This window comes from Notamacropus eugenii, chromosome 3 (genome assembly GCF_028372415.1).
Source record: "Notamacropus eugenii isolate mMacEug1 chromosome 3, mMacEug1.pri_v2, whole genome shotgun sequence".
NCBI lineage: Eukaryota > Metazoa > Chordata > Mammalia > Diprotodontia > Macropodidae > Notamacropus > Notamacropus eugenii.
Window position 1 is genome coordinate 38,813,104 of NC_092874.1, and position 24,515 is coordinate 38,837,618.

Genomic DNA, 24,515 nt, shown 5'->3' on the forward strand with positions numbered 1-24,515 from the left:
CCTTTGACAATATTTACTCTAAAAAGCGTTGTTCACAAAAGGTAGAGAAACTAAGCTATATCAAATTTTGAAAATTCCAGAGGGTTCATCTCCATTTCGTGAGTCAAGAAAAAGTTTTTCGTTACCAGAAATTCCTGGTTCTCCCTGCAAGAAAGTCTTTTTAGAATGTGCTTGATTTTGTCTTGGTACAATCGTGCTGACATCCTGACTGGTTTCTCTTCACTACAGGGCAACCAGGGTGACGATGGAATGGATGGGTTTACTGGAGAACAGGTATAAGAATGTATCCAATCACTGAAGGAAGGGAAAAGACTCACTGGTAGAATTCACAGTTCTACACCTTTATTTTTCTTTTCATATCTCCCTCTTCCTTGCCCTCCAAACCTAGGGTGAGCGTGGCCGTTCTGGAATCCCTGGAGAAAAAGGAAATGCTGGAAATCAGGTAAACTATGATATCATTTTGCTTTCAGATGATGAATTTGTCTTGAAAAATGCACCCTGCCTGTACTCAGTGTGATAAGTTCCATTTGGTGGGAGAACATATGAGCAGAATAACCTTAGATCTTAGGATAGGGCTCAGGTAAAGATTCTGAGCGCATTGATTAGAAACTGGAGTTCTGATCCTGGCCCTGAACATGAGGAACTGAGCAACTTCAGAAAAGTCACTTAATCCTTCTGTGCTCCTATGATCATCATCCTGTCATTTCCCTACTCTGCAATCTTGAGTGACTTCCCATGCAAGAAAACCATAAGAACAGCTGGACCTCTGACCCATACTAGATGTTCAGCCAGACCACAGGCTGATCACTTACCCCTTCCCAGGCAATGCTCCAATGAAGTCAAAGGTAAGGACATACACATGTGAGTACACTTGCATGTATTCATAGATGTATATATTAATGTACATGCATACACATGCACCTCTGAAGTATACATAAGCATGCATACGTAACATATGTATGTGCTATACATAGTTCTAGTATATTTTGTTTTCTATGCTCCCCTATTGAAAAGAACAAGAATTCTTAACTCTTGACCAATCTGGAAAGTTTATGGAGCCCTTCTTGGAATGTTTTTAAATGTATAAATTAAAATACATAAGATTACAAATTATATTGAAATACAGTTATCAAAATAAATTTCATAGACCCTAGGTAAAGAGCCCCTGACAGAATGCCTCTGTCTATCTCTCTACTTATCTTTCTTCTTATTATCTCAATAGTTTTGTGTTCATTGATCTATAATTTAACCAATAGGGGTACTTTGTTTTTGGTAGGATGCTGATAATCTTCAAGAGTTGCTCTGCCCCCAAAATTCATTATCTAGCCTGGCGATGGACCCTTCTAAACTTAATGTGGTTGGTCCTCAGTTGACTGACGTACAGTACTTCAGTGGGTTTACATTTGGGGCATTTCCAGCTTGGCAGGTTGTGTCCAAGCTTACATTCTGCTGGCCCAGCCCTTGAGAACCCAGAATTAATATTACACTATAATGAAACATTATAATAAGACTTTACAAATGGAGGACATTCAGATATTTACATGACATTATTGACCTTTGTTTTCCACCTAGCATATTGTAGGTCAGACCTCTGCAAATGTTCAGAGGAAAACTCTATAATCATTTGTGTAATTATAAGTAGAAGAATACCTTAGAGCTTGAAGCTTCTTTGAATCTCTTAGGACACTCTGACCTTTCTCCTGTATTTTATCATTTTTTAACTTATGGTTTTTAGCTGCAGTTGAGATCACTGCACCCACTGTGGGACTGGAAAAGCTTTCTATCTCTGCCTTATGCTTTTATAATCCATGGGGAGAAATGAAAGCCATATGCACTGTGACCACAGTGATGGTCCCTAAAATAATTTCCCTGTATGACATACAGTCATGTCGAGGAAAACGTCTCAAATCAGTATTCAACTTGATAAGCATTTATTAGGTACTTATTATATGAATGCTCTCCACTGAATATTGAAAATGCAAGGAGAGAGACAATGTACTCAAGGAGCTTACAATCCAATGGGAGATCTATATAAGTAACTACAATACAGGGAAAATTGAATAAGAGCAAAGTAGACGTCCAGGCCAAATGAGAATTTTGAGCAGAGGGACATACTTTCTGCAATAGTGTGACATGGACATAGAGGAGAAAGGATAGATTCAAGTTGGAAGACTAGTTAGGAGACCCCTGTTTAGCTGTTAAGAAATGAAAGCATCTAATCTGTCTGTGTCCTCTAAATATTTATTGATATATTTGCTTCCCCAAGTAAAATGTAAGCCCATTAAAAGCAGAGACTTGGAGGGCCTTTCTTTTGTATTCCCAGAACTTACTATACAGTCTGACATATAGCAACCATAGTAATGATTGAAGGAAATAGGGGAGCTGCACTGTGAGGTTTAAAGGAGTAGATTGCAGCAAAGATGTTGCATAGGTAGACTCTCCATGACTGCACATGAAAGTTTTCACATGGAAGATAAATTAGCCTTTTCCACTTGCTTCCAAAGGCAATATAAGCAATTGGTGGGAGCTGCAGGAAGTAGTTATTTGACTTTTCCTAATCATTGCAGCTGTCCAAAATGGAACATGGGAAGTAGAAACCTCCCCACCTTGAGAAAGTAGATGCTGAATGATCTTTTGTTTGGAATCTTGTGGTAGGAACCCCATTTCAAGCAGAATATGGCAATGATTTCTTCAAATACAGAGATTCTTTGATTCTGTAGAACTTGACAAATGATTTGAGGGAAGAGCCAAAGATGACTCTGAGATACAAAGCTGGACAACTGGGAAGGGGATGCCATCAGAAATAGGGAAATTAGGGAGAGATGTTTATTTTGGAGGGTAGAGTTCAGCTGCTAAATCCTAGCATTTTTCTATTAGCAACCTCTCCTGTAGCTGGTCCACTTTGTCACTCTCCTTACAGTCCTTCACCAGCTCTTGTCACGTAAAGAATTTATAAGAGCTGTCTAATTGTCTATTCCTCTCTAATCACACCAATAGACCACTGTGATCATGTTTGTGCTCCAAAATATATCCACAGGTTAATGGAGTAGAGACTGGAAACTACCGCCATATTAGAAATGTAAATGAAAAGCCTTCTCGTCGCAGACAGAATCCTTACTATAACACCACTCTCTTGTTTCATGATATGACATCAGGTACTTTCACAAGATAGCAAAGGAAGGGAAACACACACACACACACACACACACACACACACACACACACACACACACACACACACACACCTTTAGCTGATTCCCAGAGGACTGGTGCTCCAGGGAAGAGGCACAAAGACCTCTTAGTTTTATTTTTATTCTTTTTGCTAACTTTTGAAACCACTTGAAGGCACAAAGGTTGACCATACTAACATATTAATTTTACTGGCTCTAATTAACATTGCTTTCCTTCTCAAATATCTGGCAGTGGTATCCTCAAATGCCACTGCAGTGACAACATGATATAACACAGTAGAGCAGTGTTTGGTGCTGTCCACAGTGGCCAGTGCTGAAATAGTTTGTTATTTTTAGCTTCACAATAGCTGATGACCATAGCGCTTGATGGCTTTTTGGCTAACATGCTAGCATTCTTTCCCTACTCTACTCTTTCCTGGGAAGAGTGTGTTATTTGGCTTCCTGATGCCTCCTCCATGAGAACTAGTTTATCAGGAAAGGTGTGGTTCTTCCTCCATCTGTTAGTGTGTATGGAGGAGTGAGTTTCTTGGTTGCTAACATCTGCCTGTTGCTAAATGGTAACCCTCTCTGGCATCAATGAGTTCACACAGATATAACCTTGCACTGCATATATTAGTCCTCCTATATTAGATACTCAAAATAATCATGGAAATAACTTGAAAGGCTGGTTAGTGTTAAGGGCAACTACAAATGCCCAGGAGGGAAGGCTTGTCATTCTTGTAATTTTTTTTTGTCATTACCCCATCTGAATCAGAGGGTTGAAATTAAACAAGCTATTGTGGTTTTTTTTTTTACCCTCTTCTCCCTGAATTGCCTAGACTCTAGGCTCTACTTGTAGTAAACTCTTGAGTAGGATTAGTTTCCAGGGAGAGTATATTGACCCACATTTTACTAAAGGCAATAGATGTATTCTCAGAGTGATATAGCCTGAACACTACTCCTGTGGAAGCCATATGGACCACCTCCAGATTTATCTGGCTTGAGGGACCCCTCTGATATATAGTGGAATTTTTTCCTGCCAAACTAAGTCTTCTTTCAAAGTTCTCCCTTCTGTTATAACCATTTGTTCCAGAATGCTATTAATATGGGGTAGCACATACCTTTTCATCATTATATTGTGGGTGATATAATTTCTGAGACTCTAGAATCAATGAGACATTGTAACTCATCTCATTTCTTCTGGTTCTAGGAAAACATTCCCTCCACTATAATCTTGGGAGAAGACTTTGTCATTCCTCTAGGACTTACTTCCCTGGCACTATGGTTCTCATGCCTTTATGTGCTTTTTCAATCGTACCTACCACCAGGCAAGGTGGGGTAGCTAGGTGGTGCAGTGGATAGAACACCAGTGCAGGAGTCAGGAGGACCTGAGTTCAAATCTCACCTCAGACACTGTACACTCACTAACTGTATGACCTTGGGCAAGTCACTTAACCCCAATTGCCTCCTCCTGGGTCATCTCCAGTCATCCTGATGAATATCTGGTCACTGGATTCAGAGGAGAAGTGAGGCTGGTGACCTGCACAGCCCTCCCTCACTCAAAACAAAGTTAAGTGCAAGTCACGTCATTATTTCTCTGATGGCATGGTCTTCTTCGGCAACGAAGGATGAACATATACACCAGGCAAGGTGCCCAAGGTTCCCTGGCATTAGAAACATTGTTCCTGGTTAGCTTGGAATGGACACCCCTGGTAATGCTGAAGTTTCTGATTGGTCTTTTTCTGAGCAGTCTTAGAGTTCTCCTGCCTTCGTCAGGGACTTTTCATATAGTCTGTAGCCTAAATTGAGAGGTACTTCTGTGCTTAACAGTTATGAGAACTACATTAGTAGAAGCACAGGCTATAGTGAACCTAGTGTAGTTACCTCATTTGGGAGCCATAGTCTCTGTAAGTGACTCTCAGCTGCATAAGTTTAGAATTATGCTGATTTATCTGAGGTTCATTATATTATTTCTGCTCCAGATCCCACTCTTTCTTCCTGCCATCCAGATGGCCATTTAGTCATGTGATCAGATCAACCAAGGTGGCCAGATCTCCATTTACGTTTTCTCTTAAGCCCTTCTGAAAGAGTATCATCAGTACTTCCAGCCCAGCCTGACTGTTGGCTGGCTAAACAAACATCCTCCCTACAGACTAACACATATTAATTTTGCTGGCTCCAATAACATTGCTTTCCTTCTCAGATATCTGGCAGTGGTACCCTCAAATGCCGCTGCAATAACAGCATGATACAACACAGTAGAATAGTGTTTGGTACTGTCCACAGTGGCCAGTGCTGAAATAGTTTGTTATTTTTAGCTTCTCTATAGCTGATGACCATAGCGCTGATGGCTTTTTGGCTAACATTCTAGCATTCTTTCCTCCCTCTACACTTTCCTGGGAAGGGTGTGTTATTTGGCTTCCTGATGCCTCCTCTGTGAGAACTAGTTCCCAGTATGTCTATAGCTGCAGAGTACTCATGACCAGAGTATCCCTAGACCAGTAGGAATTTTACTTTACCTGTTGAGAGCTAGAGCTTCTTCAAAAGAATTGCCTATGTGAGGGAGACCCCTTTCACCATCCCTATCACAAAGTCTATTTTCACCTGATATATTATGAAGACATGAGATTGTCATAAAAGGTAATTCACACTAAGAGAAGGGAAACCAATAGCTGCTCCTACTGCCCTTTAATTCATTCTATAGTGGGTTCTAGCAAGTCTATTAAGTCTGGCGACAATGGAACCACTATGGTGTGAATAGTTATGTGATGTTGGTCACTGCCTACAGTTTTGAATTTGTATTGTGACTCTGAACTGCTGTTTACCAAATCTTAGAGAAGGGAAATTTCTATATCACATCATGTCCTTAAAATCATATCCTTGGGGTTATAGAGAAGAATCTATGAATCTGTATCAGAAAAGCATCCAAAACTGTCTCTGAAAAGTTTTCTTATTCCAGATTTATTCTTTTTTGGAATTCCAATTCCTTGCCATATGAGAACAGTATCAAGCATTGATATAAACACCAGACACCAAAGAAAGGGTCCATACAGACACCCAGCCTTGTGAACACATAGTCTCTCCATTCTGTTACCCTCCGGGGTAGTGTCCTTTACTGTCCTGAGTTAATGCCAATCATAGCAAAGGTTCTTTTTGGAAATTCTAGACAGTGTAGTAGCACAACTGGTGTAGCTGCATAAAGACAGTCTTCACTATGTTTATATCTTATAAATTATTTAAACGTTTCTGAAACCCAACTATTTAAGTAACATATTTCTCATAGTTGAGCTTTATTAGGGAAGGAGAAAATATTGATTAGTTTCTTTTTTGAAATTTTCTGAGATGCCTGTATATTTTTAAGGACTTACAGCATACACCTTTCTACATTCTTGGTAGCGCACATTCGTATCAATTCAGTTCAGAATATATTTACTCAGCACCTACTGTGTGCCAGGTACTGTGCTGAATGCTGGGGATATAAATACAAAAAAAGACAATTTCTACTCTAAATAGCATATTAGACTGTGGGATGACAATGCACAAAAGGAAGCCAAAGAGCAGGGGTTGTGGGGCAAAGGGGAGGAAGGACATCAAGGGTCTTGTTGTTCAGGGGAGTCAAAGTCAATCAGAGCAGCTGATGGGAAATGGAGTGACCAGGTTATGAGCCCTCTGTCAAGGGAGGCTTTGGGGCATGCTTAGTCTGTGAAATAAAGCTTAATTAGGTAGATTCAAATATTGGAAAAGTCCACAAATCTCTTATGACATAATACATTTTAAATTTTCGTTGGCACAAGTAAAAGCTCAGTGAACCAAACTGTTCTTCCTATATGTTTTTGCCTATTAGAATGTGAGCTTCTTCAAACAGGAAATATCTTGCTTTTCTATTTGTATACCTAGTACTTAGCACGTAGTGAGCAACTAATACATGTATTTCATTCATTCATCCATTCATTCACTCATGTGCTTCTCATATTCTGGAGGCTCACCTGAATCTTATTCTTACTTTTGGAAAACTGCCTAAAAATGAAGATTAAGTTTGCCAGGGCTAGGAACATCTCTTGCTCCTCAGTCAATCTACCCCCTCTGCTTTCACAAAGACAGATCAAAGCCTCTAATCTGCCGGACTGATTTGGTGTATTCTACTGGCTCAATATTAAAATGTAGGTGGCTATTCTCAGCTTCTGTAATACAGCTGTCCATGGTGCTGACCACTTCTCTACTAACAGGGCTGGTAGAGAAGCCCATCTTTACTCACAATGCCTCCTCCATTCATGCTGCTTACCAAATAAAGTATTAGGGCCTGATGCTGACATTCAAGATCTTCTCTTTTCTGACTCCAAATGCACATATCCAGCTCCATGTTCTATTGCTCCACTCCATGTAGTCTGTTTTCCAGGCCAAGCCGACAATTTTCTGCCCACTCTTCTCCTACTGCCTTCTCTCATGCCATCCCAGTGTCTGGACTGAATACTCTCCTGTAGGGTCTCTGTCCACTGCCATTCCTTTCTTCCTTCAGGGTTCAGTTCATAAGCTATTTACTCCATGAAGCTTTCCTCACTCTTCCTTGCCCACTCTCATGAAAATCATCTTTCTTTTCAAATTTCTTAGAGCAGTCTGACAAGAACTCTCTGCATTTATCTCCTAGAGTGTACTTATTCCTCCATTAAATTTTAATCTTGTTGAATTTATATGGTATCTATCTTTGTGTCCCTAGTACCTTGGACATAACAGACAATAAATATTTGTTGAATTATTGAATTGAATTGTTAATATCCAGGTATAGCTGCCCAACAGATAGTTGGAAATATAAGATGGGAACAGTGGGTGGCATTCCATTGAGATATAGATGTGGTAGTCCTATATGTAGAGATGGTAATTGAAATAATGTGACTAGATAAAATTACTAAGGGGAGGTGCAGAGAGAGAAGGGCTGAAACAGGGCCATAGAGGACACCCACTTTTAAGTGGTTGAAAGATGGAATAATTAAAGATGCAGAAAGAGAAACATAGGCATAAAATGTCACAGAAGCCAGTGGAGAAAAGAAAAACAAAGAGGAAGAGTGTGGCTAACAATGACACATGATTCAGAGAGGACTAAGGAAGGGGAACATAGGATAAAATTTAGTGAAAGGTCACAAATGACCTTAGAGCAGTTTCAATAGAGTGATAGGGACCAGAAGACAGATTGAAAGGGATTAAGGAGTGAATAGATTAACTGACCAACCAATCAGCAAATATTTATTGAGCACCTATTGTGTGCCAGGTCCTGTGATAAGTGCTGGGTATACAAAGACAAAAATGAAATAATCCCTACTCTCAAGGAGCTTAGATTCTATATTAGGTCAGTTAGATCCTTTCATAAGCACAGTTCAAAGTTGGGACTGGGACCCCCTAGGGCAGGACACCAAGGTCTTCAAATGGAGGGGTAGGGATTGACCACGGGATGAGGTGGAGGTTTATCAAACAACTAGAGTATGGGAAGATAGGGTGTATTCTACCCCAGCCATTACAGACAGTTGGGTTTGTCCTGTACCTGGACTTATCCTCAACTTTCTCTAGCTCTGCTTCTTCCCTCTGCTGTTCAGAGTCCTAAACATCAAGCTTCTGAGTGTGCCTAAGGGCTCCTAGGAACCCAGAGCCACTACAATACAAGTATCATTGGAAAAATTCTGCTCTCACTCCCAGCTGCCCTTCCCTGCCCCGCAAGATCACCTTGTGGCTTTGGCATCTACCCTTAGATGACAGGTTCTTTGCTTGGTGAGCAGTCACCTTTGAAAAAGAGCCTTTTTTCCTTTTCTCATTGCAAGTATAGTCCCTCAATTCTCCTCCTATATTTCTCTAAACTTATCAGTATACTTACCTATTTTGTCCTCTTTCTTTTCAGGCTCAGAGGAGGTAAGGTAAGTCCTCTTTTCCCAGGCTATGCCTTCCACATATACCCTTGATCCCATTCCTTTCTGAATTACCCATGATTGGGTGGGATAGAGTAAGTCTTAGGGAAGCTAGGTGGTACAGTTGATAGAGGAGTGCCAGACCTGGAGTCAGGAAGACTCATCTTCTTGAGTTCAAATCTGGCCTCAGACCCTTGTTGTATGACCCTGGGCAAGTCACTTCACCCTGTTTGACTCAGTTTCTTTATCTATAAAATGAACTGGAGAGGAAAATGGCAAACCACTCCAGTATCTTTGCCAAGAAGACCCAAAATGGGGTCATGAAGAATTGGACAAGACTGAAAAAGGACTGAACAATAGTACATCTCAGGATAAGGCATAGATGGATGGTGAGCTGCCACGAAGATATCATCACATTTCCCCTCCCCCCCTTTCCCTAACCTACCCTTATTTCATACTTCCTCATTATTGTCATGGGCACACCATCCTTCCACCCAGACTCTCAAAATCCTGGTGTCATCTCTAACTTTTCACTTTTCCTAATATTACATGTACAATCAGTTGTAATTTTAAAGTTCTATTGCCAAACTCTCCTATCTTCGATGTTCACACAACCACTAGCCAAGTTCAGGCCCTTATCACCTCTTGCATGAACTATTGAAATAGCCTAACTGGTGACTCTGTTTCAAACATCCCCTTTCTCAAATTCATCTTCTGCTTAGCTAGCAAAGTAAGCTTCCTAAAGCACAGTTCTCACCATTGGTCTCACTCTTGCTCAACACAGTCCAGTGGCTTCCTGTTGACCCTATCATTAAGTATTATTTCGTTTTTACCTAATCTTCTTGAAATTGATAATTTTGAGTGTTTTATAACATATATTTATAACAAAATTATAATATATTTTATCATATATTTATAATATAGAATTATTTTATAAAGGATTTATATATTTTATAATATATGATATATAATGTTTTATATATATTTAATTAATATGGTAGTACATATATATATATAAAATTTATAACTAAGTAAATCTATATTTGTGTTGTTGCTGTTGTGCAATCATTTTCAGTCATGTCTGACTTTTTGCAACTTGGCAAAGATTCTGGAGTGGTTCTCCATCTCCTTCTCCAGTTCATTTTACAGATGAGGAAACTGAGTGACTTGCCCAGAGTCATACAGCCAGTAATGTCTGAGGCTGAATTTGAACTCATGAAGATGAGTCTTCCTAGCTGTAGGCCTGTCACACTATCTACTGTGTCACCTATCTGCCCTCCAAAATGTATGTTTATATGTGCATACAAATATTTATATGTACATACACACATATACATACATACATACATATGTGTGTGTAACTGTCCTAGGTGATGTAGAGGCAAGGAGTATATATTAATCTTTTTAGAACTCTGGCAATGAAAAGTAGGCAAAGGATAGAAAAACAGCTTGAGGCAATGTTAGCTATGGTCAAGAGAAAGGTTTTATGGGACAAGGGGAGACCTGAAAATAATTTCTAGACTGAGGGACAGAGAGGTGAGGACAATATTGAAAGAGATCTTATTGAGGAACTGAAGTTATGGGTGATTCAGAATGGAATGGGATCAAGGGTATATATGGATGGTATAGCCTGGGAAAAGAGGCCTACCTTATCTCCTTTGAGTCTGAAAACAAAGAAGATAAGATACGTAAGTATACTGATAAGTTTAGAGGAATACAGAAGAACTGAGGGAGTTTACTTGCAATGAACATGCTATAATTTTCTCAATAAAACATGAGGGGATGAAGTCAGCCATTAAGAGTGAGAAGGGATAGTATGGTATTGAGGGCTTGAAGAGAGATGAAAAAGTTTGAAGCAGCTCATTTTGGTGATTTGTGGTAAGTCAGATTATTGCCATGCAGCAGTGAGGACCCAGTTAAGATTAGATAATGGCAATCTGAAATGGGCATGGTCAGCACAGTTTCATGATTTCCTCTGTTAGTATTTGGCCACATGGGAGTAGAACTGGAAGAAATGGGTAACAAAAATTGCTAAAGGTCAGCAATATAGGAATGATGGAAGGAGGCAAGAGATTCAAGAGAAGAAGGGAATATGAAAATATATGACCATAGGGCCAGGTCTAGATATTAAGGTAAGTGAGGTCAAACTAGCATTGATAGTCTGGAAAATTAAAATTAAGAGACTTCTGGGGGTCGCAAGGAGAGCAAAGAATAGATTTTGGATGAGTAATGAAGGGGGAGATATGGAAGAGTGACTAAATAAATGTGAATGCCTGATTTCTCATTCTCTCTTTGTGTTTCAAGGGCTTGAGGGGTCCTCCAGGAGAATCTGGTGAGCCAGGAAGACCTGGTCTCAGAGGAGATCCTGTAAGTGATGGTTGAATCATTGATTTTGATTTTGATGCCAGGACCTTTCAGCCTGGGGCTGAATGGTAGCAGTTATTGAGCTTTCTGTAGACATTGCATCAAAACTGACCTTTGAAAGTGAGATTCATCTTTTGGATAATCAGGGCTCTTAAGGGGAATGAAGTCTATTCCTTCAGAATTCGCAACCCTTGTCTGTGCCCCAGTCAAGCCTGATAACTTAGCTTAACTAAGGTTTGGGCTTAAGGGATGCTCCCACATTGATTCATACTTTTTTCATTCACTTGTAGTAACAAAAGTTTTGTTTTCTTAGGGAGAACCTGGAACTGATAATAATCTTTGGGGTCCTCCAGGAGAAAAAGGAAAACAAGGTCGCCAGGTAAAGTCTGGTTTTGTATCGATGGGACACTGGGGCACAAAAGAGTTCTGTCACCATAAATAGAAAACAAGGATATTCTTATGTCAGATCTGTAACTAGGACAGGACAATCAGGACTTGTTCCAGGGTGTCAACCTTTGAAGGCTCCAATAGCACATGAAGTCCTGCAGTGGTGTAGCAACAATTAAGTATAGCACCTCATGAGCAAGAATAATTCATTAAAATAATTTCTAACATACTGGTTTTTGAATCTTAGGGAATCTCTTGCCCAGTGTGAAGCAATCTACCTCTCACTGCCTTCTAGTAGAGTTTGAGGGCATGTTTCAGGCCCCTTATTTCAAGTATGTTTTGTGTTACTTTAGTCAGGGGCAAAGAATGATTATTTCCCTTTCTGTTGAGGCCAGATAAGATGTCATGGACCTCAGACACAGAACTGAAATAAGGAAAACTAGAGAGAAAAAAGATAAGAGAATATGAGGAAAATGCTTTCCAAACCCTGAAAGCACCATGCAAGTGCTGGTTACTGTTATCATTATTATTTTCCTTCTTTTGAGACACTGTGGTGCAGTAGAGCAGAGGACACTGAACCCAGAGTTGGGAGCCTTGGCCTCTCGTTCTGGCCCCAGCACTAAATATTTATGTTGCCAAGTTGCTCCACTTTCCCAGGCTTCGACTTCTGCTAAATGAGAAATCTGGATGAGAAATGATAAGCTTCCTTGCTATTTTGAATTCTGTCATTTAGGGGAATTGTCCTTAAACAAAAGATCCCTTGTGCTATAGCAGGGTTTGCTTTCCCTTCTGGGTAACGTCAGAACACTTTCAAATGTCTTTTTCCTTCTTTCTTAGATCTTCTTCTTCTTTTGGTGCTGAATAAATAACAAGGCTGGGAATTCATAATTTTAAGGGGCATGAAAATAACAACTCAGTGCTCCATAGAAAAAAATAAAAGCATGTTAACTTGTCAGTTGTTTTGGAATAAATACTCTTAGTTCTCTATAAACCTAGTACCAAGGTGGTAGAATTTAAATGATGATTTAGAGACTACAATTTTTTAAAGAGACAGATGTATACATGCTTGTTGATTAGATATTTTCAGTTACGTCCTACTCTGCATGCTCCCATTTGTTGCTTTCTCAGCAAAGATTACTGGGACACTTTGCCATTTCCTTCTCTAGCTCATTAGACAGATGAGGAAACTGAGGCCAATAGGGTTAAGTGACTTGCCCAGGGTCACCTAGCTTGGAAGTGTCTGAGGCTGGATTTGATCGCATGAAGAGGAGCCTTCCTTACTCTAGGCTCAGCGCTCTTTGCACTATGGTACCACTTACATGCACATGTACTCTCAGTTCCCTATAGACCTATTACCAAAAAGCTAGAATTTAAATATGACTTAGAGACTACCATTGATTAGAAAGACAGGTGTGATGTAGTGGGAAGTTGGCTGGACTTGGAATCAAAAGACATATGAACTCAGGTCCCACATCTGAAATTCACATTCTGTGTGATCCTGGACAAGTCACTCAACCTTCCTGGACCTCTTGTTGCCTCACTTGTAAAGGAGGAGTTGGAGTAGGCTACCCAGCTTGAACATTTTGGTATTCTATGGACAGTTATTTGCTTTCAAGTTCTTCCCAAGTCTGAGATACTGAGTCCTTATCTGTGATTGTGACCAGTAAGTACCTGGGGCTCCAGCTTCCAGATACTAAGCAAAATCCAGCTTGAAAACGCTCCCCAAGAGAAGCCCACAATACTTGGGTCAGTGAAGATTGATTATTGAGTCTATGGAGAGGCGTACTGATGTTCCTGACACCTGGCCAAAGAGGAGGAGTTTTCATCCTAGGACTGTCCTAGCTGTATGACCTAGAGAAAGTCATTCCCCCTTTCTGGGATCAGGTTTCTTACTCTGTGCAATGACAAGGCTTTACTCTAGATACTCCCTAAGGGCCCCTGTAGCTCCTATGTTCTGTGGTTCTATGGTCTTTGCCACAAGGATCACAAAATTGGCCACAGCAGCAGCTTGAGAACCAGTCAGTCCCCTTAGTGACTCAAGATCAGTGAGAACTCTGTGATCACTTCAGAACTTAAAGAAACAATCAGGCATGGGTACCAAGAAAATAGAAACGTCAAATATATAGCTTTTACCTATATATGCCTAATTCTGGCTTGCACAGAATTTCAGTATTCTTTATAATTGGTGCAGTTTTCAGTTTCTTCTTAGATAGTCCCCCTCGCCCCTTTTCTTTTGAAAAAGTATTTTGTTTTTTCCAATTACATGTAAAGAGAGTTTTTAATATTTGTTTTTTAAATTTTTGAGTGCCCAATTCTCTCCTTCCTTCCCTCCCTTCTACCTCTTCCTGAGATATCAAGCAATTTGATATACATGTGCAGTCATGCAAAATGTATTTCCATATTAGTCATTTTGTGAAAGAAAATAAAAACCAACCAGCCCCAAAGCAAAAAATAATATACTTTGATTAGCGTTCAGACTCCATCAGTTTTTTGCTTTTCTCCTCCCTTTTCAAAGAGACCTTATTTTCACTGAATGGAGGGAAGGCAATAGCCTTTACTTGGGGGCAACCTACATTCAGACAAATATGGTCGTAGTTGCCCATTGTTTTTCGACTAGTGCGTTTACCAATTGAGTATCAGGGCTCTATGCTGAGGAAACACAGGAGCAAAGTCACAAGCCTATCTTGAGAGAGGTCTGGGTTATGCCCTCCATTACTTGTGATGACCACAGTCTTACAATTGCCAGGGAGCTCTAGCATCAATGAAGGGATCATGGTGGTCCTCTGCTCATTTTATGAATGAAGAAAGTGATGCTCAAAGTCTCCTAATAAACGATAACTATAAATAACAGATACTTTGTTGGTAAGCCCGTGAAGAATGGTCACATTAAACATCCATCACATTAGTTTAGTAGATACTCTGATACTTGGCACATTGCTAGCCCCTGACGAGGTGCTAAATACATACTTTAAAAAAATGAGTTCAGTAATTGGTTTTCAAGTCCTGCCTTTGACATGTACTGACTATGTGATTCTGGGCAAATCTCATAACTTCTCAGGGCTCTAGGCAGCTCCCTAAGATACTATAAGTTGTAAAAGAGATTCTGACCTGCATTGGTGGAGGGAGTTTCCTCACCTGGGAATTCTCCGTACCAATGGAAGCAAAAGTCTAATCTTTACTCTATTTAGGAAATAGGAGCTGAATGGCCCTTATCCCAAGTTATTAAGTTTCTTTTCTATTTAAATTCTTTGGGGAAAAAAAGGACAATATAAATCTTCCCATGTCCATGGAAAATATATGCTTCCTGGACTGAATAATCAAGGTTCAAATTCTGCCTCATATTGACCTGTGACTCCGGGCAGCTCACTTAACTTCTCCATGCTCCTGGGTAACTGTCATAGGATCCCATGTTTGGACTGGAAGGATATTTAGCAGTCATTGAGTCTCTTCCTTCCTCATTCTCATTTTACAGATGAGGAATCTGAGGGTCTGACAGTTAAGAAGCTTGCCATGGGTCAGTCAGATGGAAACTGAACCCATGTCCTCTTGACTCCAAGCGCAGAGTTCTACCCAGTCTACTCTCCTTCCTCTCATAAGATTATAGATTTCAGGAGGCAGTTCCTCAACTGAGGTGCCCTGTATCAACTAAATGACAAACATGGCTGCCTTCCCTCCCCTCTATATCCATATCAAAGTTAAACTGAGTGTTTGCTTAAGGCCACAGCTGGGCAGTGGCAATTTTCCAGCCTAATGAACATTGGAAGCTGCTTCTTCTTGTGGAAGCTGCCTTGTGACCTCAGTCAGGGACCTAGGAGAGCTCCAGTTTTTCATTTTGGCTGGAGGGGAAGGCAGTAGTTATCTTCCAAGTCATCATCCATAATTCACAGCCTTCTTCAGCTCAGTCCATTTTTCTTAAATGTCATCCAGCTTGACTAGTATTGAACAAACACAGGTTCTGGTGTGTATCTCAACTCACCCTGGGAAAACCTCCGTGAGGGGCACCTTTTCTTCAGGATAGCCTTGGGTCCCCATTTGTACCCCCAAGGAGAATAGGCTGAGACCACCTTGTTGAGACCTTGTTTACCTCCTTCATCAAACCATTGTTATCCTCAGCAGCAGCAGTGTTTATTATGAGTCAGTGTTTGGAGAGCATCCTGTGAGCTCCATGGGCCAGGGGAGCGTTCTTCCCCTCTGTTTGCTATTCCCACATGGGAAAGGGGCTATGCCAGCATGAAGCATGTAGGAGGTCAAGGGTCAGTACCAGAAACATAGCATGTCAGAGCACAAAAGACCTTGAAGATCATCAGTAATAATAACAACAGTAGTAATAATAATAGATCCCATTTCCCTGGAAATTCAGGGCTTGTGAAATACTTGACATGCATTAAGTCATTTTACCCCATGGGCTGGGAACTATGGATTCAAATCAATTCAACGAATATTTATTAGTTGTCTACCATGTTTTGGGTACCATCCATGGGAGAGAAAAACAAAAATGAAATCTCATTTTGCCTCGAAGGGCTTCCATTTTATCTTGGGCAATGGAGAGGGAGGGGGTATAGCATGTAAACAGAAAAGTAAATCTAATACAATTTGAGAAGGAAATGAGCACCAGCAATTAGGGAGTTCGGAAAGATTTCCATAGGAAGTGGGGCATCAGTTGAACCCTTAGAGCACTGGGAAGGCCTGAGTTCAAATCCAGTCTTAGACCTTTACTTGTTGAATGGCCCTGGGCAAGTCATTTAAATCTCTGTTTGACTCAGTTTCCTCAGCTGTGAAATGGGTATAATAATAGCACCTACCCCCCACCAGAGTTGTAGTGAAGATTAAATGAGATATTGGAGGTTAAGTGCCTATAGACACATGACCAGTAAGCATTAGAGGTAGGATTTAAGCCCAAGTATTTCAGATGGCTGAGTCCAGCATTCTTGCCATCTTGCCTTGCCTCTTCTCACACCTCCCTTCAAGCTCAATTTCCCCTGTTTTACAGTTTTAGAATCTGGGGACCAGAGGGATCTCAGCTTTTGAACATGATTGATGAAAAGGGCATATGACCATAGTGTTCAGTGGGATTAACTCCAATAAAACCTTTAATGGAACCAAGCCTTTAAAGAAAGATCGTAAGACCCTAGATTTACATCTAGACAAGGGCTGGAGAAGTAATCTGTTCAGTGCCCTTATTTTGCCTTAGAAGAAACTGAAGACCAGAGAGTTCAGGTGAATTGTTTGAAGTCATAGCAGCAGTCAGGGGACAAAGCCAATATTTACACACATATTCTCAGACTCTGGATCCTGTGCTGCCTCTTGCAGGATGCCCTGAGCACTCTGGAATTCAAAATGCTGCATTTAGCTGTCATTTGATTGGAGAGAATCAACAAGACAATATCAATAAATCCAAACTCTTATTTTTTTAGGGAAAACCTGGGGTACATGCTGAGGATGGCATGCCTGGAGACCAAGGTTCTAATGTAGGTATAACCTGTGTTCAGCATTGCTTCCTTTGGCACTCAAATGTTTTCTGGATTCTCTTTTCTCCCTGTCAATCCTCTACCTGACTGAAATTGTTCCTTTTTATTCTTCCTCAGGGGCCAGGAGGTAGAAGAGGTTTACCTGGACCGAAGGTTGGTACTTTCCAGATGAGGCTACACTTTGCCCACAAATATTTATGTGGTTCTCTTTTTTGTGACCATTTGACTCTAAGGTCAATGGGAGTGGTGTCTCACATTTTTTAGGGGCATGATTTGACCCTTCTTTCAGTTTCACGAAGACCATTGGGAAGTTTGGGGTTTGTTCATGGGGAAATTAAACTCCTACTATGTGTCAGGTACTGTGCTAAGTGCTTTACAAATATATCAATTTGGTTCTCACAACAACCCTGAAAGATAGGTCCTATTATTATCCTCATTTTACAGTTAAGGAAACTTAGGCAGGCAAAGGTTGGGTGACTTGCTCAGTGTCATTCAGCTAGTCAGTGTCTGAGGCCATATTTGAACTCAGCTCTTCCAGACTCCAGCCCCAGTGCTCTGAACACCATGGTGCTCCACAGCTAGCTTTAAAAGAGTAAGGGTCATACAACTCTTAGATCTTCCACAGGGATAGATTTTAGATTTCTGGTTTCATTGGTATAAAGAATTCCTAGGCGAGGGAATTCCTTCTCCTAGTACAGGTAGCACCTCCTTTTTGCTAGAGGTACCCACCAGCAGTGTTGGTCAGAGGTAGGACTCGGGTATTTCTGATTCCAGTGTCAGTTTTCTCGTCTCTATACCTTGAATGCCTCTTGTCTCTTGAATAATGAGAATGATTAAGTAGGTTAAGAATGATTAGGTGGGTTAGGAACTGTCTAGAACTAGGAGCAATGGGTGAATGTTACAAGGAGATTAAATATTAGAGCTGTCTAAAAATAAAAAAGACTGTCACAGGAGATAATGAGTCCTGTTAATTAAGGTTTTCAAGTAGGGACTGGATGACTATAAGGAGGAAATTTTCTGCGTGATTTATGTAGGAGTTGGATTAGATAAACTCTAAGATACCCAATAACTTTGTTATCTCAATGAATCTGTGGCATTGACTTGAAGAGGTGACAGTTATACATGGAAGTGAAGAAAAATTCTTGTTACTTACAGTAGTCAGTTACTTCTTGGACTAGAAGAGAATTTCAGGAAGTTCTAATGGTGATGGAATGGTGGGACAGGCATGTTGGAAAGCTGGCTCTCAAGGGATTTGTGATATATTGTATTAAGAGTAGATCCTGAGCATGTCAAAGCAAAGGATGAAGAGTACACCTGCTTTCATGGAACTGGTAGTAGCTGTGAATCAGTGTGAATGACTACCTGCATCAGAGGATGTCTAGTCAGGTTCCAAATTGCTGGGCAAGGGGAGGGGAACTTTCAGGTCTTCAGAGGAAGTTCTCTACAGGTTTGAGGAATGTGAAGAGAGTGAGTCCTGGGGGAAAGGTGAGTGACTCCAGGGCCAGCACTCTTTCCACTCCACCACCTAGCTGCCTATAGTCATTTTTGTACATAGTTTGTATCTTCATATATAGGGTGTCCCCAAAATCTAAATGAAGTTTTAAGCTGTAACAACTTCAGAAGTGCAAATGCTACAAACTTATAAAGAACTCATAAAAACTTATGTACACTTTTAAAAATTTACAAAAACAGCATTTAAAAGGTTAATTATTTAAAATTTTGAAATATTGTATGTTATTAGAATTCAACATAACCACCATTCTAGATTTTTTTATAGTAACTTTCACTAGCTGCTGCTCAGATGTGGAAAAAATTATATTTAAAGTCCTAACCTTGAGATCATGCAAAGAATGAGGGTTTGATGCACATAATGGCAGTTTTTACATGAACCCACAAGAAAAAGTCTTAGTAGAGCTGGATCAGGGGACTGAGGAGGCCAAGTGTGAGGACCTTCTTCCCACTGGACTGCGAAAGTGTCATCCAGAAAAGTATGCACACACAGTGCCTAAGGTGACAAAGTGTTCCATCTTATTAAAATGAAAATGGAAACTTTATTATTCAGAATTTACAAAACTAAATAAGTATTGAAGATATTTAAATACTTAAACTTTAAAATTATGTTTTTAAAAAAAGTTTATAGAATTTATATTTTGAAGTTATTAAAAATAAGACTTTAGGATCATACACCTACACACACCCATACCCCTCCACACATACCATCTTCCCTGATAGAACATAAACTCCTTGAGACCTGAAGTTCCTGCTTTTTCTTTCTATCCCTAGCACTTAGCACTGTGGTATCTGGCACATAGTAAATACTTACTAGATGCTTGGTTGAATGCTTGATGAATTCCCCTTGGCATTGATTTGAATGCTGAGGATGTCTTCTCAGAGTCTACCCAACTGTCCTCCTGAGTTGTCTGAATGTTGTCTATATGGGGGTAATTTGAGGTTGGACCCTTTTACCTCCATGCACAGATGGCAATCAGAGTGGTACTTAGGTATCAAGCTTCTTGGACACAAAGAGAAGGGGATATCATGGAAATCAGAAAAACTGCCCATGAATCTTAAGAGAAAGTGACACTTTCAAGTAATTAAACTTCCTTTGTAATTTTTAAGAGAAATGGTCTCCTGTCATTAAAAGGTAAACTTCTGAAAACAAGTCATAGAAACCTAACTCATTGCCCATGTCTTTATATTATTTTGACAGGTAAGAAGAGGAAAAATCCACCAAAGTCTTAAAATCTCATTTCTTTGAAAAATATTTTATTTTCCCCCAATTACATGTAAAAACAAAATTTTGACATTTCCTTTTTTTTTTCCAAATTTTAAGTTCCAAATTCTCTGTCTCCCTCCCCTAGTCCCCTCATTGAGGAGGCAAGCAGTTTAACATAGGTTATGCATAGTCATTCAAAACTCATTTTCTTGTAAGTCATACTGTGAAAGAAAACTCAGACAAAAAACCCCCAAGACAAATGAAGAAAGTAAAGCAAAAAGTATCTTCCCTCTGCATTTAGGCTCCACCAGTGCTTTCTTTGGAGGTGGACAGCACCTTTCATCATTACTCTTTCAGAATTGTCTTGGATCATTGTATTTCAGCTTATTTTCTTACCAACAGGGCGGAAAAGAAACACATTGATAGCTTACTTTGCTTAGCTTTGGAGAAACTGGGTTGCTCTGAACAATTAGAAGGTCTAGTCCTTTGGGATTTTTTAAAGAATATGATGTTCTTTTTAATAGGATACCCACTAGAAAGGTGGTAGGGGTATCTAGGATTATCTTTCTTGTTACTGAGCCATATTTTGGTTATTTTAAGGTCTACAGAGGGCTGTAGAACTTTATTCTGGGAATTACCCATACCTTTCTCCTTATTAATGCAGTATTTAAGGATCTTTACTCCATCAAAGCCTAAGCAGACACGGTTGCCTGGAGAGGTTGAGGGGATGGGGTACACATAGGATAGGTGAGACACAGAATGAATGAGAGTAAGAAGAGTAGAGGGGAGTGGTCATGACTCCTTCACATATCCAAGGGGATGAATGAAGAAGGCTACCAGGAAACAAATGAGCCTTATAGCCTCAGATGGGGCAAAGAAAAGAGCTATGGCTTCAGGGCATAACCCTGATGAGGTTCCTAATGCCAGCCCTAGAGCCACCCTCTCTGACAGTGGATCCTGATGTGCTGGGCAGTGTCCCTTGAGATGGCTGGCACTAATTTAGAACCCCTTTCTTGGTTAGAGTGCTGTCCAGGGTCCTGATGCTGGGATGGGAGGCTGCCATCTGTTCTAGCCTCTGATTCTTTCAGTACAATTTTAAATATGTGGTGGTAGAGTGGTCAGCTACTGAGAACTTCTAAGCACAGATATCAGCTGAAGATACTAATGGTTTAGCCCTGGGCAAGCTACATGATCTCCCTGTAAATCTACCTCACCTGTAAAATGGGGATAATAATAACACCTACCTCCCAAGGTTATTGTGAGGATCATGTAAGATAATATTTGTAAAGCACTTAGCTCTTATATAGTGGGGTGACTCTGGGCAAGTCATTTGTTTTCTCTCAGTTTGTTTCTTCATTTGTAAAACACACATAATAACAGCACCTAAATTAACAGTTTGTTGTGAGGATGGAAAATAGAGAATATTTGTAAAGGGCCTTGCAAACTTAAAGTGCTATATAAACATCAGCCATTGTCATTTTTTGAGAGAACCTATTAGATGAATTCTTATTCTTCTGTTTGCCCTTGAAATTTAGCCAAAGTTGAGCCCAAATGAACAAAAAGTAGCAGACTTCTAAAGACCATTGACTACATAGTTTACAGATGACTTGATGACAACGGGGTCAGTGTTATCTACAGAGATTCTCATCTTTCTTTTATGAAGGAAACTGGGACTAAGGAGTAGAAAGAATCTAGCCCAGTGTTTCTTCAGAACATCAGATGGAAAGTCCCTATATTTTATTTTCTCCTCCTCCTCCTCCTCTTCCTTATTTTTGCTTGTTCCAATCCTTTGAATTTTATCCTTTTCAGCAAAGAATGACCCCCACCAGCTGTCTTTCTCATTCTTTTTTCTGTAGCCCAAGAATGCTGTGTAGGAGGGAGAGATTGCATTCTGGAAGCCATAGTCCCACTAGACTAATAAAAAGCTCCAGGGAGATTCACTTATTTGCTTTGAGAACATCATCCGTGAGACTGATCACTTCCATAGACCACACAAGATCTTGTATCCCTTGGGATATGTGAATTTTTAAACTAGTTTGATGGAAGAGCATGGTATCCATTAAGAAGAATAATAGTTGCAACTATCAACCCAGGGTTGATTATGATATGCTGGCCATATACGCTGAACATTTTTAAAAAGCTGAATGTAAGTTCAATAAAGAGATGTGTATATTTCTTGATCCTGTTTTTAACAGTCTGACATCTATTTCTGCTTTCTGTTCATCTTGACAGGGTATATCTGGAGAAACTGGAATACCTGGTTACAGTGGAGTTCCTGGACATCCAGGTTTGGAGGTTGGTCCAACCTAGGATAATTTACCTTCAGTAGTGTTATTTCTGGGTTTTGCTTTATTTTTATTTTTGCTCTGTTCTACTGTTCTTTGAAAATTCACTTTAGATGGCACTAGGTAATTCTCTCCTAAACTTTTAAATCTAAATAAGAATGACCTTGGGAATCCTTTCCATTGTGTGCCTCCTGGGAAGGGGAAGGGCAGCATATTTTCCAGCTTCTCTTCTTGGAATTTACTGAAATTATGTCTATAAAATCAAGTCAGCAAGCATCTATTAAGCACCAACTATATGCCAGGCACCTTGCTAAACCCTGGGGATACAAAGGACAAAAAGTATCCTTGCCCTCATGGAGCTCCCAATATAAAGGAGGAGCACAATGTGCACATAACTACATAAAACTATATACACACATTTACATGTATGTTGTATGTGTGCATATGTTAAATATGTGTATGTATGTGTTTCATGTGTGTGTTATATGTGGGTATCTATATATAAGAAGTTAAAGATAATCTCATAGGGAAGGCACTAAGATAAAGGAAGACCTTCATCAGGAAAGTCTTCTTATAGAAAGTATGATTTTTAGCTGAGACTTGAAGGAGCCTGGGGGAACTGAGTGGTGGAGGTGAGGAGGGACAGTGACCCAGGCATGGAGACAGCCAGTGAAAGAGATGGAGCATTGTGTGAGACACACACAAGGAGGCCTGAATCACTGGCTTGCAGAGGACTTTGAGGGGAGTAAGAGCTAAGAAGATTGAGAAGGTAGGAAAGTCCCGGGTTATGAAGTGTAAAATAAAAATTCAACAGAGGATTTTTATTTGATCCTGGATATGATGCAGGGTTTGTGTTGAGTGTACATGAGTGTGTGTGTGTGTGTGTGTGTGTGTGTGTGTGTGACACAGATGATCTGCTCTGTAGGAATTTCAGTGTGATAGCTGAGTGATGGATAGACTGGAGCGGGAGAGAAACTCGAGACAGAGAGAAAACCCAGCTGGCTGCTGCGGTATGTGAGGACCTCTCAGGGAGTGGTAGTTGTATCCGAGGAGTGTTTGAGAGATGTTGGCAAGTTAGAATGCATAAGATTTGGCAACAGATTAGATATCTATGGAAATAGCGATAGAGAGATGGATACCCAATATCACATACATATACACATATGGATGCACACACACACACATATATATGCATCCTATATATGTATATCTATATCTTGAGACATCTAGATGGCTCATTGGATAGAGTGCTGGACCTGGAGTCAGGAAGACCTGAGTTCAAGTTCAGCCTCAGATACTTACTGCAGTGTGACGCCGGGCAAGTCATTTAACCTCTTTTTGCCTTAATCCATTGGAGAAGGAAATGAAAAATCCTTCCAGTGTCTTTGCCAAGAAAATCCCATGGATGGTATTGGTATGTTATGGTCCATAGAAATGAATATGACTGAGCAACTGAACAATGTATCTACATCCATCTATCTCCCATGAAAGATTCCCAGAATTTTCCATAAAGTCACTGGGAAAAAAATGAGACAGGCAAGTTGTTTGGCATTGTGTGGATGCCTGGGGAGAGCTGGATTATGTAACTTTCCAGGTAGTTTAGCTAGCAGGTACGTAGGGATTTGGAGTTTGCAAATAACTTTCTTTACAATGAACTTCTGATCTGAGCCTCATAGCACCTGGTGAGGCAGGGGGTTCTTGCCTTCATTTTACAAATGTGAGAACAGAGGCCCGGAGAGGTACTGGCTGTGGGATTTAAAGCCAGGTCTCTTCCTCTTCCTGCTGAAAGTCCAGTTCTTTTTCAGTTATACCACACTGCCTCCCTTTGTCTCCTGTAAACGGAAGAGCCCAAATTGGAAACTGAGGAAGCTCTAAGTGAAAGCTTTTAACTATACATTTCTCTTCAAAATACCAAATATCTTGGCTGTTAATTTGATTACAAGTATTCAAAAATGAAACAAAAAAAATCCTGTAAGTAAATTTCACTATTGAGTTGGATCACTCTCTAGATAGAATTCCATAATCCCAGGGCCCTCCTATTTTGAACCTATGTGACTTTGGCAAATCTTTTTACTTTAATTTCTTCCCCCTGTGAAGCACCGATATTGGACTTCAGGGCTTGTTATCCTGGGGAGGAGAGGGGTCTGTGAATTTGCCTGAAAAAATTTTTTGATAACCATATTTTACTATAATTGGTTTTCTTTGTAATTCTATGTATTTATTTTATGCATTTA

The 24,515-nt window shown here is 40.1% G+C and overlaps 1 protein-coding gene across 1 annotated transcript in view; it reads left to right on the top strand.

The window, feature by feature from the left end:
* Positions 1 to 24,515, top strand: part of LOC140532617 (collagen alpha-4(VI) chain-like) — a 109,904-nt gene that overhangs the window by 44,357 nt on the left and 41,032 nt on the right. The window contains exons 17-23 of the mRNA XM_072651297.1: positions 229 to 273; positions 389 to 442; positions 11,366 to 11,428; positions 11,739 to 11,804; positions 17,227 to 17,280; positions 17,398 to 17,433; positions 22,229 to 22,291. Of these exons, the coding sequence (XP_072507398.1) occupies positions 229 to 273; positions 389 to 442; positions 11,366 to 11,428; positions 11,739 to 11,804; positions 17,227 to 17,280; positions 17,398 to 17,433; positions 22,229 to 22,291 (381 nt within the window). The remainder of the gene's footprint in view (positions 1 to 228; positions 274 to 388; positions 443 to 11,365; positions 11,429 to 11,738; positions 11,805 to 17,226; positions 17,281 to 17,397; positions 17,434 to 22,228; positions 22,292 to 24,515) is intronic.